Source organism: Barbus barbus, assembly GCF_936440315.1.
Source record: "Barbus barbus genome assembly, chromosome: 14".
Taxonomy (NCBI): domain Eukaryota; kingdom Metazoa; phylum Chordata; class Actinopteri; order Cypriniformes; family Cyprinidae; genus Barbus; species Barbus barbus.
The window spans coordinates 32,205,215-32,221,674 of record NC_136742.1 but is presented as its reverse complement, the minus strand read 5'-3'; the positions used below and the strand labels follow the sequence as shown (position 1 = coordinate 32,221,674).

The following is a 16,460-nucleotide window of genomic DNA, read 5'->3' as shown; positions in this document are numbered from 1 at the left end:
CTGATCTGAACTATTTAATCAATACACAAGATTGGAGAAAGAAGACTAGAGTGTGTCATGTAAATCCAGCAGGGTTTTTTTATGCGATATCCCAAAATGCACATAAAAATAGGTGGATGGAAACATTGATATTCACTATAGTCAGAGTGATACTGAAGACCCTGAGCACACTCTGACCTCTGACCTCAGGTGGTCATCAACTATTCCATCGTGAAGGGGCTGAAGTATAACCAGGCCACACCCACCTTCCACCAGTGGCGTGACGCGCGGCAGGTGTACGGACTCAACTTCGCCAGTAAAGAGGAGGCCACCACCTTCTCCAACGCCATGCTGTTCGCCCTCAACCTGCTCAGCACCCAGGACGGAGGTACCAATCACATGCACACACACACACACACACACACACACACACACACACTCTCTCACACACACTCACACACACACACACTCATACACACACACACACACACACACACACAGAAACGCGAGCCGGGTCCCTGATGTTGTTAGGCAGGTGTGTGTTACTGGCGTCAGAAACCGGAGCAGGGGGAGCAGGTAGAGTACAGCAGTAATGATGAGGCTCAGGTGAGCGATGATCACAGACTGGATCTGCCAGTGTTTCTGCGTCTGCCACAGCCGCTTCATCCTCTTCAGCATGTCCTGTAGGTACACTCGCTCCTGTCTCTGTCTCTGTCTCTGCTCAGGTTCAAGTTCTGCTGGCTTCCTTCTCTTCTAGTTCTCACACTTCATCAGGCTGTTTCAGGGTCTGTGTTTGTCATGTATGGAGGATTGTGTGTGCTTTAGACATGTACATTTCTCCTTCTCCTTTTTATTATCCTAAGATGCATTGCATCACATACATGACAAAACTGCAGAAAATTCAAAAACAAAATTTCACTGTAAATGCATTCGTGTTCAGTTTGAGATAATTTATATAATTTATAGTTTTAGAGCATTGCTGCTTGATTTTTAAGGTGTTTGTTGTGGTTTCTAATTGTTTTCTTCCTATTTGATTTATGAGATCTGGTCTAGAGGCACTTGTACTAGTGATGATTGACTTAGTAAACAGTAATTAGTGTGTATCAGACAGGCTGGTTCACTAACTAGTCAGAGATTACAGGAACTGTTAGTGAAACAGCAAGACCAGTGCAAACAGATTTCTATGTGTTTGTTCATTTCTATCTGATGTTATCATGATCTGTCTTTATGAAGCTTTGTGGTGGCTTTATTTCATTAGTTAATTGTTTGCATGTAATTTCAGATTCAAACTATTCAGGATCATTATAGTTAACAATACAAGTCAAATTACCTTTATTTCTACAGAGCTTTATACACTACAGATTGTGTCAAAGCAGCTTCGCAGTGTTAAACTGGAAAATAATGATTCAATGATGGTTCAGAGTTAAGTATTAATTCTAGGGATGCACGATATATCGGCCAACATATCGGTATCGGCCGATAAATGTTAATTTTTTCTGTTATCGTTTCGGTCCAATAAGAAAATTTGCACATTATTTCCTTCAGAGACACTTGAGATGCGCACTGTTCACCATGATGGTTTTGAAATGCTTAAAATATGATTGGAATCACTTTGAAAAGGACAATATACTTAAGTGCACCATGTGCAGGGCAAGTCTGTCATAAAGGCTACATAAAATGATTGTGTGAACATTACTGTAAATAATGTTGCTGAATCTTTGTGCGCCCGTGTTTTGTGCGTGCGTCGAGTACACCCACGACGGAGCTACACCGCCATCACAGTTAAGTTCACTTGTGCATTAGCATCCTTTTGTGTAATTTTATGTTGTAATATTGTTTATTTTGATGTATATCTGCTTTATCTCATAATCAGTTGGTTAAGTCTGTTTACCGCTGATTTTCAGCTCAGCACACGCAGCTCAAACAGCAGCGCACAACATTAATAACTATGATTGGGAATGGCGTGTATATAACATTCTAATGAGAACATTATTATAATAAAACGTTGTGAATTCTTTGGGGTTTATTTGCCGTGTTTCAGCGTGTTGTTACGAGAAGAGCCAAGAGCCCCACGAGTTACACATCTGACTAGTGCATAACTTAGTTCAAGATAACTTGTGCATTTCCATCATTTTGTGCATATATGTTTTAATATTATGCTTATGTTCTATATCTGATTCTCATGTAGCATAATTAACCCATTATAACAAGCACTTCGGTTTACTTGTTCATTCAGCTCTTCAGTCACAGCGCATGCAGCTCAAATGTTGCTATTTAAAACAGTGGTATTAATTTGTTACTTTATCAAAATTGTAGATGCATTATTAATAATAAGCACCACTTTTATTTTTCTCTTATTATTTTCCTTAAAAATATTGTTTGTGCAGAGGCTATTCCGTTTTATTGATCCATAGCGCATGCATTTTGATTCTTTACATGCAAGTAATGATGTCCAATGACTTGTTTGCATTATTTATGTATTATTTTATTTTATAAGGAAATTTGGTAATAGGAGAGTAAAATATTTTTTTAAAACATACACTGTTCAAACTAGGCTGCTTATGTTGAAGTGTTTGGGACGGGGCTTTTAATGATGAGACCTTTTTTTGTAATAAAAATAGATAAAAAAAATTAGTGTGTGAAAAAATAAGATAAAAATTATCAAAAATTAGATAAAAAAATTGAATTTAGATTTATCGGCCAACATATCGGTTATCGGTTTTCAAATACAAAGAATTATCGGTTATCGGCAAAACTTTTCATATCGGTGCATCCCTAATTAATTCTGTTTTGTTCATTAACTGAATACACGGATCATAACTGATGAACCCATCATTGAATCATTATTTATATTATATATGGTTCAGTTCAGCTGTAAAGCAGCTCTGGAGAAAACAGTGATCATCATCAGCTCCATTCATCTTCTAAGAGCTTGAACAAACACTAGTTTATGTGTGTGTGTGTGTGTGTGTCAGATGGGCTCAGGTACCAGTGTTTTGGTGAAACGTGATCATGAGGAATGATTCTGTTTTCATGCCTTGCAAACGTGTGTTTCTGTCATGAACGCTGCAGTTAATGTGAACTAACTAGCTGACTGAACCACTCAAAACACTGCAGTCACTAGATTTTGATTAAAGATGTTATCACAAGTACAGTAAAAACAGTAAAATTGTGAAATATTATTCTAATGTAAAACAGCTGTTTTCTATGTGAATATGTGTTAAAGTGTAATGTATTTCTGTGATGTGCAGCTGTATTTTCAGCATCATTACCCCAGTCTTCAGTGTCACATGATCTTCAGAAATCACTCTAATATACTGATTAGTAGAGTATGTCGTTGTTCTCTTTAGCAAACATGTTCAGATAAATATATATCTGTCGTTTTATCGGGTGAAGTATTGGTCTGAACTGAACTGTAATGGATCTGACTGAGTTCTGATGCGTTTCATGTCATTATAGTCACGCTGCAGCAGAAGTTTAAAAAATGTAAAAAATCTTACTGTTCAAAAACTTTTGACTGGTTATATATATATATAGTGCAAAGATTCAACATTTACAAAGACATTTTGTGGACTTTTGAGTAAAAATTAATCCGTATTTGCGGAATATCATCTTTTGTTTCGATTGATTCATTTATTCTTGACAGGTTTGATGAGATGCAAGCACACACACGTCACACACACACTCTCACACTCACACACACACACACACACACACACACACTCACTCACTCTATCACACTCACACATACACTCACACACACACACACACACACACACACTCTCACACACACACTCACACTCACTCTCATACACACACACACACTCACTCACTCTATCACACTCACACATACACTCACACACACACACACACACACACACACACTGAATCTGTGACACACATGATGTTGCTGTCATGTTCCTCAAACAGTTCATGGTCTCTTTCAGGTCCAGCTGTTCAGCGTCCAGTCCAGAATGGGATGAGTTCAGAAGAGCTGGAGGTCCAGAGACGGTGAGCCGCGCGCACACACTCACTCTCTCACACACACACACACACACACACACACACACACACACACACACTCGCACACAAATACACACACACACACACACACACACACACACACACACACTCACTATAAAGCACATACACACACACACACTCACACACAGACACACACACTCGCACACAAATACACACACACACACACTCACTATAAAGCACATACACACACACACACTCACACACACACACACACACACGCACACATACTCACTATAATGCACACACACACACACACACACACACACACACACACAATGCTGTGATATCTCACTACAAATGAACTGTACTGTATAAATCACATTCACACACTTTAACAGTGTTTAACTAGAGCCCAATAAAAGAGCAGGGTTTTGTTCAGAACAGCATATAAAAGTGATCTCACTGCACTATGCACACTGTCTTATCAATGTTGAAAACAGCTGTGCTGTCCAATATTTTTGTGGAAACTGATACATTTTATTTTTCAGGATTCACCGATGTATAGAAAGTTCAAAAGAACAGCAATTATTTGAAATATAATCTTTTGTAACATTATAAAAGTCTTTACTGACACTTTTGATCAATTTAATGCATCACAGATGAATAGAAGCGTTAATTTCCACTCATAAATGAATCAGCACAGCTGTGTTTGCTCTGATGCGGTCAGTGAAACACACACACTCGCCCTCTGCTGGGTGGTGATGGGTTGTTCTTGAACGATTCGTTCATTTTGAACGAATCTTTAATGTGACTCGGGAAGAACGAGTCGTCTCGGGGAGTGATTCGTTCAGTCGCGCATGCGCATTGGGTCCTGTACTGGGATTAGTTCATCTCTCGAGTCCCGGGTTTGAGTCGTTCGACTTGAATCATAGACTAAAGACCCAGGCGAACAATGAATTAATATTTTCTGTTTCTTATAGCATTATAGTTTTGTATTGTTTGTAGTGTGATAAACGTTTGCATAAGTAGTAGATGTGTTTGGAAAGTAACACGTAACATTTGAATTATATTTTGCTAAAATGAACGAAATGACTCTAAAAAAGATTTGTTCATTTTGCTGAACGAGACTCAAAGGTCCGAGTCGGTAAAATGATCCGAACTTCCCATCACTACTGCTGGTCACAGGAAGCGTCAGCTATTCTTCCGTCCCATCATGCATCTCTCACTGTGCACGCTTCCTGCATCAGGAACCTCAAGAGCATCTGATCGATTCTCATCATATCGCTGTCAGACTTATTATTAGATCAGATATGAAACACGGCACCATGTTCCCAAAAAATACATTAATACTTCTATTCATCAAAGATGCATTAAATTACTCAAAAGCAGTGTTGAGGAGTAACTAGTTACATGTAACTAAATTATGCAATTTAATTACAAAATAAATGTAATTGTAATCAGTTACAGTTCATGTGTAGTTAAATTACAGTTAATTATGAAAATATTAATGATTACAAAGAGGGTATCTTCTGAATATTTTCACACACAAACAGATTTGATTGATTTCTTTCATAAATGTCATTGACTGCTTTAATGTTTCAGGAGTTTAGGACACAGAACTGTTTTATTTCCTGTTTGGGTTTATGTTTATGCTTTATTTTTTAAGATTAACGGTGTTTTTCAAGGCATTGTTAGATGCCAGTGTAATCAATCATTCAAAATGATTAACAGTTGAAAACATTTGTTAGAAATTTAGAAAAGTAATTAAAAAGTAATCAAATGTAATATTTAAGTAATTGAAATAGTTACACTACTTATTACATTTTAGATAGTGTAACTTTTAATCTGTAACCTGCTACATTTCCCAAGTAACCTTCCCAACACTGTCAGAAGTGACATTTATAATGTTACAAAGAGTTCTATTTCAAATAAATGTTGATCTTTTGAACTTTCTATTCATCTGTGAATCCTGAAAAATAAAATGTATCACAGTTTCCACAAAAATATTGAGCAGCACAACTGTTTTAGCATTAATTAACATAATAATCAGAAATGTTTGTTGAGCAGTAAATCAGTATATTATAATGATTTCTGAAGATCATGTGACACTGAAGACTGGAGTAATGATGCTGAAAATACAGCTGCAGATCACAGAAATACATTACAGTTTAACACATATTCACATAGAAAACAGCATTTTACATTTGAATAATATTTCAATTTTTAATGTAGTTTTGATCAAACAAATGCAGCTTCGGTGAGCAGAAGAGACTTCTTTCAGAAACATTAAACCTCTTGACTGTTAGTGTGTGAGTGAGGTGTGTGTGCAGTGCATGATGGGTATGTCAGTGTGTGTTCATGTGTGTATTTAATCTCCGCAGGCAAATGGAAATGCAGCAGCAGCAGATGCAGGCTCATATCGAGCGAGAGAGACGATCGTCCAACTCAGGTCAGACGCCACTGAAACACTGATACTGTTATTGATCTGAATAATGACACTGTTGTCTTCTGTAGAGCTGCTTTACAGTTAAAGCATCATTAGCTGTGATGCTGCTGTACTGTATGAAGTGATTTGTGTGTGTTTTCCCAGGTTCCCCGTTTCAGGGTCACCCTGTGGTGCTGTCTGTAGCTCCTCCCATTGTGGCTCCGCCTCCTCTGTCGATGGGCGGTCCCTGTCCCCCTCCTCCTCCCCCACCTGGGCCACCGCCCCCTTCCGCTGGAGCTCCGCCCCCTCCTCCGCCTCCTCTGCCTGTGGGCGGGTACGGGGGTCACACCCAGGATGATAGCAACGCCCCCACTGGTCTGGCTGCCATGATCGCCGGAGCCAAACTGCGCCGTGTGCAGCGGGTGCGAAATCATATAAAATTATATTTGTAGAAACAATATATTGTAGGTTTATGCATATAATAATTTAAGACTCGATTACGTCATTTGTGATGCTTTATGGCAGTGGGCGGAGCTTTTTTTGGTGCATTTGCTCACCGTGACTTTCAGATTGGTTGAATATTCTGTACAGCATCATGGGTAATGTAGTTTTTCACCACAGATTTAGCTGTTAAATGCAGTTATTTAAAAAATATGTTGAAATTACATGAACACACGGCTTCCACGAGAGCATATAACATCAAATAACGACCTTGTAGCTCATGGTAGGTCTGTCTTTAATGGTTTATAAATGGACAAAATAAAAGGAGTTTTTGCTTCTGGAACAGACTCTATGACCGAACCCAAACCAAAGATGTTTAGCAGAATCATTTCCAGGCAGCGGCAGTTCATACTGGCTGCAAACATGATAAAAATCCCCTTCAGATTGTATTTTATATTCAAAAATGTTCACTGAAAATGTCATATATAGTCATTTCTACTACACAAAAATTAAGGTTGAGAATGTTTAACATCCATGGAACCACTAAGGGTTCATTATAGTGAAAAAAGGTTCTTCAGATGATTAAAATGTTCTTTAATCTAAGAAATAAATGTTTCTTTTAAGAACTGATCACTGAAAGGTTCTTTAGGAGCCAAAAACAGATCCTCTATGGCATTTCTGTGAGAAAACACATCTGGAGCCTTTATTTTTGAGTCATTCCACTGATGAGTTTGAGACTGTTTGTCAGTCTTTTTGACTCATTCATTATAAGCAATCCAGGGCTGCAAAACAATTAATTGCGATTAATCGCATTCAAAATAAAAGTTTATGTTTACATAATGTATGAGTGTGTATTGTGTATATTTATTATGTATATATAAATACGCACACATACAGTATATATTTTGAAAATATTTACATGTATATATTTATATTCATATAATTTATATAGTATATAAATATATTAAATATATAAACGTAACATATTTTTCATAAATATATACATGCATGTGTGTATTTATGTATACATAATAAATAAACAGTACACAGACTCCACTGTTCAGACTGAACACTCTTAAAAATAAAACTCCTTCACTGGCACTGATGAGTGCTTGAAGATCCTTTAACATTCACGGTATTTTTCAAATGCACAAAAGATTCTTTACAGTGGAAAAAGGTTCTGACTTTAAAAGATGGTTCTTCTGTGGCGTCGCCGTGAAAAACACTTTACTTTAAGAGTAAACAACCCAATCTCCAAAAACACTTTCTCACATCTCACATGAAAAATGCACAAAAAACATCCCAAAGAGGCCAATAATATCAATGAGGCGTGTGATCATCAGATAATGTGTTTGTGTTGATGTTTGTCCGCAGCCGGAGGACAACTCTGCATCCGGAGCCAAAAACGAAGCTAACCGGACCAGCGGAGGAGGAGGTGGAGGCCTGATGGAGGAGATGAACGCGCTGCTCGCTCGCAGGTCAGAGACAACACACATATCACACACTCAGAATAAATACACATCAACAAACACACACTCTTTACTTCTCATCACAGACGGAAAGCAGCAGACGAGAAGAAGGACGGAGATAGCCAAAGCGTGAGTACAGAGCTGATGGAGATCACTGTGTGTGTGTGTGTGTGTGTGTGTGTGTGTGTGTGTGTGAGAGTGAGTGAGTGAGTGAGTGAGTGAGTGAGTGAGTGAGTGAGTGAGTGAGTGAGTGAGTGAGTGAGTGAGTGAGTGAGTGAGTGTGTGTGTGAGTGAGTGAGTGTGAGTGTGAGAGTGTGTGAGAGAGTGAGTGTGAGAGTGAGTGAGTGAGTGTGTGTGTGTGAGTGAGTGAGTGTGTGTGTGAGAGTGAGTGTGTGTGTGTGAGAGAGTGAGTGTGTGTGTGTGTGTGTGTGTGTGTGTGTGTGTGTGGAGTGAGTGTGTGTGAGAGTGAGTGTGTGTGTGTGTGTGTGTGTGTGTGAGAGAGAGTGAGTGTGTGTGTGTGTGTGTGTGAGTGTTTGCTTTCTTGATGTTTATAAGATAATTGTGCTCGATTTTCAATGAAGTTTTTAGATTTTTTTTAGTTGATTTATATAGCACATTTCATACACAATGGTAATTCAAAGTGCTTTACATAAAATGAATTAAAATAATCATTAAACATATTTAATTTGATTAAAATTTTTATAAAATGATTTAAAAGTGACTTTAAATGAATTAAAACAGTTAAGGATTAAAAATGATTATATATAAAAACATTTATGTATATCAAAGATTTGATACACACACATTACAGATACACATTATTGATTTGAATAATATATGATAATGAAAGCGTATCTTGAGTTAAGGATGTTTAGATATTTGCACCGGAAAAAAAGACGAAAATACTGAGGAAGAACATGATTTTTTACATTGTTGGAAGATTTGAACATGAGAAAGTCAAGAATGTAAGACACAAATATTAATATTGTAACTTGCAGTGTAAAATAAAACAATTATTAGGCATATAATTATATTTTTATGTTTTAATTTCACAGGACAATTGTAATTTACAACAGTAATATATTTATATTTTCATTTTAGAGTTAAAATAATAATAATAATGTCTATATACAGTATGTCCAGCCCTATATATATATATATATATATATATATATATATATATAAATAAATAATTTCACAATAAAAACAAAACACTTAATGAAAAAGATATAAATATTTTATGTCTTCCCTAGTAAAAAAGTAATATATTTAAAATACATTTCATACTAAATATAGTTAAAATCTATTAACATACTGACATAACTCGAGACTTACTGATATAAAAATTATAATTAAACTATTACTTGTGCACAATGCACTGTCTAAAATGTGTTTTAAAGTCACTTTTGATGAGGATTGTATGATCTTTAAATAATATCAGACTTTAAATGCAAAATATTTAAAGTGTACCTGAAGTAGTTCCAATATACTAAGTGTATCTTTAATTGTACCTCAGCACTACTTCTGCACAATTAAAGTGCATTGAGTACAAAATTAGATATTCCAATTTAGCAGACCTTAAGTACACCAAAAGTACAATTGCAGGACATTTTATTAAGTACATAAATATAAAAATGTTTTTGTAGTATACTTAGCATGAAATAAATGTATTTCAGTATATGTATTCTTCACTAGGGTTAACTTGCATGTATTGTGGACTTTGAGTGAATGTTAGAGGTTTAAAGACGGAGGAGTGTGTGAAAGGCTGTTGTATTCTGGGAATGATTCTACTGTGTTTCAGGACGATGCCGTGTCTCGTGGACAGAACGCCGCAGGTACTTGTTCTTCTGCATGAGACCAGTGCAGTAAATGTGTTTCTCGGGTGAGTGTGGATGGTAAGATCAGGTCTGGTGTGTGTCGTTCTGCAGATGGAGTGAAGAAACCATGGGACCGAGCCAATTCAGCCGAGAGAGCATCGCTGGTGTCCAGGTCAGAAACACATCACAATCCACATTCTTACTTCAGTAACACACTGGATTCCTAATGGACCTAATGCAGAGTTCACCCAAAAATCATCGTTCTGTCATGATTTACTCATGTTGAGTTTCTTTATTCTGAACACAGAAGAAAATATTATGATGTGTGTAATCAAACACTTTCTGGATCCCAATAGCTATGTTTCTATCCATCTATTTATGTGCATTTTGGGATATCGCATAAAAAAACGATGGATTGAAACGCCAAGATGTGCATAAATTCTAAGGCCCCGTCCACACGAAGACGGGTTTCTCTGTATACGCATACATTTTTTACCGTATAGGCGTTTCGTCCACACGAAACCAGTGTTTTCAAAGAGTGAAACCGACCATTTTTGAAACCGGGTCCCAGGGTGGATAAATTTGAAAACGCCGGTTTCATATTTTCGTGTGGACGGCGAATCCGTATATTTTCTGAAACGATGACGTCATCAGCCCACGTCTCGCCCCTAATCAGACACCGCTACGTCACATAACAGTGACAACAACAACAATGTCAGACTACGTGCCTGTGTTCGTGCTGCATAACCTACTGAGCTCATTAGTTTTATTAAAGCAAAATCTTCTGCTTTGTGTGTTAGTTTATATTCAGCACGCAAGGTTTACGCACATGGTCCAAGTCTTCTTGTTTTTTTGTGTATCTCTGTGGCAGAATTATAGCGCCACATATTGGTTTGGCATGTGTACTACATTGTTTTCAGTGATTCCGTGTGGATGCAGATATTTCCTGAGACGACTCAGTGTTTACGGAATTTGAGGCAAAAAAAAAGATCGGATACGGAGAAATCCGTCTTCGTGTGGACGTAGCCTAAAAATGCACAAAATACTTATGCGCTCAACTAAGTAGGATCAATTTCTCAGCCTGTAAGAAAACATGCACAAACTACGATGGAAACACTTTTACTGAATAAATTCCTTCATGCGCATCAAAAAAAAAAGACATGTGACTTTGTGATGGGAAAAGCATAAAACTGGACCAACCAATGGACCTGAATTTGAAAAGAAAAAAAAAAAAAAAATTAATTCTAACTTCAGACCTAATCAGCACTAATAAGAAAGATGAATGCATACATTAATGTATTGATATGCAAATAAGCTCACTTTTTATTTTATTATACATTATCAAAACATTAAACTTCAGTATACTAAAGTGTCGTTTTAAGGTACTATGGAAGTCCATTTCCGCCATGGGATATACAAGAGGTCATTGTGGGTCTCATAATTTGGAATTCTGAGGAATAGAGATAAAAAGTCAGTCATCTTTGTGCTTTTTATTCCATGGAGGAAACAAAAAGAGAGAAACTCAGGGAAAAAAAAAAAAAAGTCAGCCCAATCAGCAGCATGTATATAAACCACACGGTATTAAAGAGACAGCTCGCACTAACAACTGGAGGTTGGATAAGGGTCATGGCTTGTACAGAAGCCTCGACTCAATGCATGACTTTACAAAAAGGAACCTTGGTTTAATAGTGTTAAAGAAAAAAATAAATAAAAATCCACAAACAGACGGAGAAGAGGCATGGATTACCAGATTCTGCAAAGCCAAAACAAAACCAATAGACAAAGATCTCGGTGTTCTGCAAGGTTTATTAAAAACACTAGATTTACAGGACCAGAGTAACTTCTCCACTAGAAACCACAGTCTGCTCACTAGAGATGGCCTTGATAGGGGTGTCTCTCCCTGAAAGAGAAATTTTAGAAGTGTGAACGCACTTATAAAATTCTCAGTTCCGCTAGTCAAGTTAAAGCAAGAACTCACGTTTCCTCGTGCAGCTTTGCTCACAAGAGCCGGATGATGGATGGCACACCTCTGTGCTGCAGTGGATGAAGATCTGACAGGGAAGAGAGAGGAGCAAGTCATAGAATCCACAAGTAGTAAAAATGAAACCGTGCAAGTAATGGGGGCATACAGTTTCCTGCAGAGGAACCAGTGAGGCTGGATCTACAAATGTGAACATTTTCACAACAAAGCGCTTGTAGTGGGTTGGGAACTGAAGACCAGACGATCCAGTCACTGGAACCAGTGTGGTCAGATAACGGTCGTCCTGGTAAGGGCATCTGAAGAGGAAAGAGGTGGTTAGAAAGTGCCTCCCAGTAGACAAACTGGATAAAGATTGGCTGTACACTCACCCATCAACCAGAAGGTCCCACTGGGGGAGACTGAGTGGACTGGGGGTTGAAGTCGCCCAACAACGTCCCAGCATCAGGACAATGTTGGGGTCAGTCCTCTCCATAATGTGCACCTCAACATACACAGGCTCCCGCAGGACTTTAGTGACGGGATAATCAGCGTCACTGTAGTAGGACGTGTAGGCCTCATCCCCTGAGGAACACTGGGGTTTAACCAGACTCAAGTTTGAAAGGCTTTAGGAAGACAGGACAAGACCTTACCTTCTGCGCACCCTTTGGTGACACATTGGCCATTGGCCAGTCTGAGCTCCACCCTGAGAGGTCCAGGAGCAGCTACTGGTGGAGGTGGAGGAACAGAGTTGACCTCCACAACCAGAGCTTCAACAGAAGTTCCAGAGTACCTACACTGAAAGAGAAGCCTGGACAACAGACGGTGAGCTTGTAGAATTTATCAAAGATTAAAATTCACACCAAGTCAGATCACTTACTCAAAATGACTGTCCCTTGTGATGGAACCAAATGGTCCAATGCCAACTTCATATGAGGAGGTCATTCGGTTCTCATACACCACATCTCCGCTGTCCTCCTGCGAATAGCAAAACTGTTGGCATCCAGTCCATAAGCAAAGCAGAATTACACCAGAAGCAGCTGCTCACCATCATGCTCGTGCCACATGCGGTCACAGGGAACTGGTATATAGCAAAAGAAGGTGTGGACTCCACAGGACCGCAAGGTGGGTCGTTTCCACCCAGTAGACTAACCGAATCCAGACTCAGTCGAGGCAGAGTAACGTCTCTAGACACCACTACCACAAACTGACCATCTCTAATACACTGGACGGTCACTGGAACAAAAGGTACAAGAGCAGGTTAATGCGGAGAATTTAACATGAACAGAATAAGATTGAGAACGCTTACCTGCCCTCCCATAGTAACACTGCTGCCCATTAAAGCAGCAGTTAATAGCTTCACACTCAGCACCACTGATCCCAGGTGGTCCACATTGGATCTGCTCATAGTCAGCTACAGCACATTTGTGAAGGGGCTCTGCCTGGGCCACTGGCTTCTGAAGCTGAAACTGCTGAGGAAACCGCTGGTCAGTTTGTTGTTGAACTGGCTGCCGAAACCGCTGGTCAGTTTGCTGTTGAACTGGCTGCCGAAACCGCTGGTCAGTTTGCTGTTGAACTGGCTGCCGAAACCGCTGGTCAGTTTGCTGTTGAACTGGCTGCCGAAACCGCTGGTCAGTTTGCTGTTGAACTGGCTGCCGAAACCACTGGTCAGTTTGCTGTTGAACTGGCTTCTCAAACCGCTGGTCAGTTTGCTGTTGAACTGGCTGCCGAAACCGCTGGTCAGTTTGCTGTTGAACTGGCTTCTCAAACCACTGGTCAGTTTGTTGTTGAACTGGCTTTTGAAACCGCTGGTCAGTTTGTTGTTGAACTGGCTGCCGAAACCGCTGGTCAGTTTGCTGTTGAACTAGCTTCTCAAACCGCTGGTCAGTTTGTTGTTGAACTGGCTGCCGAAACCTCTGGTCAGTTTGCTGTTGAACTGGCTGCCGAAACCGCTGGTCAGTTTGCTGTTGAACTAGCTTCTCAAACCGCTTGTCAGTTTGTTGTTGAACTGGCTGCCGAAACCTCTGGTCAGTTTGCTGTTGAACTGGCTGCCGAAACCGCTGGTCAGTTTGCTGTTGAACTGGCTTCTCAAACCGCTGGTCAGTTTGTTGTTGAACTGGCTTCTCAAACCGCTGGTCAGTTTGTTGTTGAACTAGCTTCTCAAACCGCTGGTCAGTTTGTTGTTGAACTGGCTTCTCAAACCGCTGGTCAGTTTGTTGTTGAACTGGCTTCTCAAACCGCTTGTCAGTTTGTTGTTGAACTGGCTGCCGAAACCGCTGGTCAGTTTGCTGTTGAACTAGCTTCTCAAACCGCTGGTCAGTTTGTTGTTGAACTGGCTGCCGAAACCGCTGGTCAGTTTGCTGTTGAACTGGGTTCTGAAACCGCTGGTCAGTTTGCTGTTGAACTGGCTTCTCAAAACGCCGGTCAGTTTGTTGTTGAACTGGCTTCTGAAACTGCTGGTCAGTTTGTTGTTGAATTGGGTTCTGAAACCGCTGGTCAGTTTGCTGGAACAGAGCTTGAGGGTTCTGAGGCAAATTACTCCACTGTGGAACAGCATGACAGAAAGCACAAACTGCCAAAATCTGAAACAAACCCCAACTTCCAGCCATTGTTCAACAGCTAGTCACAAAACAGAGAGGCAGCCTTTTGGTCTTTTTGTACTCTACAGATTTCAGCTAATTAATGATAGCTCCTCCCTCTTCATTAATCCTCACGATTCTCCAGACTTGCATGAGTTGGAGCTTATGCAACTGTGTGATTCAATTACCCTTGTTACATGCATGAAAAAACAAACTTGAGCATAATTAAAAATAGCATACTTGTATTAATTTCTGCCATTTTGAATTCGGCCTTGGTTTTATCCTGCATTAGCTGAATCCAATTGTTGACTTTTTGACAATTCTGGGTTGTTTTATTCTTAAACCAGGCTCACACTACAGGACTTTTGGCTGGATTTTGCTGTCGCGGACAGATTCCACAGTCTACGACAAAACCCCCGGATCGTGACCAAATCGGTGCTCGTTGCGGTCGCTGAAGCTCGTTAAGTATGAGCAGGTCAGCAATGTGATCCAAACCTGTCTTGAGCTATCACAGACGCTATGACATTTTCAAACCTGGGGCACGTTCAGGCCCAACATTTTGCTACTGTTTCCGGGTTGAACGACATGTTTCCTGGAAACGGTGTGCAACGGGGTTTGAGATATGTTTTCTCATGTTTGGTGGGTGTTCCAAAAATGTCAGCCCAATCAGCAGCAACATGTATATAAACCACGCGGTATTAAAGAGACAGCTCGCACTATGGGTCCAAGTGAAGTCGTTTACAAATGTGTCCGCTGCAGCTCAGTATACGCAACAATTGAAGATATTAGAAGACATGTTTGTCATAAGTTTTATAGTAACATAGCATATCAACATGATGATGGTGAATTTGTAAGTAAATGTAATTAACATCAAAATAAATCCACAAGACAAAGTATATTGTTTGCACATGTTTATTTGCATTAAAGGAAAAATAATTGAAATAAGAGCACAAGTATAAATCTGGAACTTCTTTAGGTCTGTCTACATATCATGTAGTAATTGCAATGTCTTCTGTTCTGGTCCGTATCCTTTCCTTAGGAAGGTGTGCTAGATACTGATTCATGTAATATAAAAATACTATACATATTTATATATTTTGCTATTATATTTGTGGAGCGACACTTTCATAAACTTTTCTATGCTCCTCGGATTATATAATGGTAATTATTACAATATCATAGCACAACAACAGTGATCAGCAATAATGATAAGCCTAATACTCACAATAAAAATATTAAGGTCATATAGATCATAGCACAGTCTCGGAGGTAAGAAGTGGATTATCCTTCATCTGAAATATTTGTCTTTTCATCCTGAAATGCGAGGCAAATGTTGGATCACAATAATTAGGAACCACAGTTTCAACAAATCCCTTCACTCGATTGGGATGTTCTCTTTTTTTCTGGACGGCAAGGGCAGTGACTGTAACATCGAGTGTATTTTGCAGTATTAAATATGTATTTACACCGATTTCATCAGGCTCTGAAAATTCTTCAAAAAGAACACAAAGAATGGCCTTCTCAGCTGCCATAGTTGCAACACTTACATCATCAGAACAGGGTGTTTAACGCACCACCGTTTCCTTTTAATAAACGTTTTGCACTATTTTTTCGGGGCTGAACGCAGCCCTGTTTGTTATTATCGCCAGGTGATCTGGTAATGTGTGTGACACAATGACAAGATGGAACTAATCCAGCCAATCACAGTGCAGATGGTATAATCGGTCTTATCATGGATCTTTATGAACAGAAACGAAACTCCACAAATTAATCAAATCAACTAACTCGAAATAAATTGAACAAATGCAT

General features: G+C 39.2%; 3 protein-coding genes across 4 annotated transcripts in view; 1 reads left to right on the top strand and 2 right to left on the bottom strand.

Moving 5' to 3' along the window:
• Positions 1-16,460, bottom strand: part of LOC306880073 (peptidyl-prolyl cis-trans isomerase FKBP3-like) — a 391,610-nt gene that overhangs the window by 87,243 nt on the left and 287,907 nt on the right. The window lies entirely within an intron of this gene.
• Positions 1-16,460, top strand: part of LOC306880071 (ena/VASP-like protein) — an 86,047-nt gene that overhangs the window by 19,163 nt on the left and 50,424 nt on the right. For both annotated transcript variants that reach the window (XM_079433352.1, XM_079433353.1), the window contains exons 3-10: positions 190-367; positions 3,927-3,990; positions 6,345-6,412; positions 6,554-6,810; positions 8,204-8,307; positions 8,385-8,427; positions 10,100-10,133; positions 10,227-10,287. In XM_079433352.1, the coding sequence (XP_079289478.1) occupies positions 190-367; positions 3,927-3,990; positions 6,345-6,412; positions 6,554-6,810; positions 8,204-8,307; positions 8,385-8,427; positions 10,100-10,133; positions 10,227-10,287 (809 nt within the window). The remainder of the gene's footprint in view (positions 1-189; positions 368-3,926; positions 3,991-6,344; positions 6,413-6,553; positions 6,811-8,203; positions 8,308-8,384; positions 8,428-10,099; positions 10,134-10,226; positions 10,288-16,460) is intronic.
• On the bottom strand, positions 11,939-15,209 carry LOC306879925 (zona pellucida sperm-binding protein 4-like; the record flags this gene model as incomplete). Its single annotated transcript, XM_079433162.1, has 9 exons — positions 11,939-12,015; positions 12,094-12,166; positions 12,245-12,392; positions 12,465-12,657; positions 12,726-12,883; positions 12,953-13,050; positions 13,121-13,308; positions 13,382-13,541; positions 15,186-15,209. The coding sequence occupies 9 exons, from the start codon at positions 15,207-15,209 to the stop codon at positions 11,939-11,941; spliced, it is 1,119 nt and encodes a 372-aa protein (XP_079289288.1).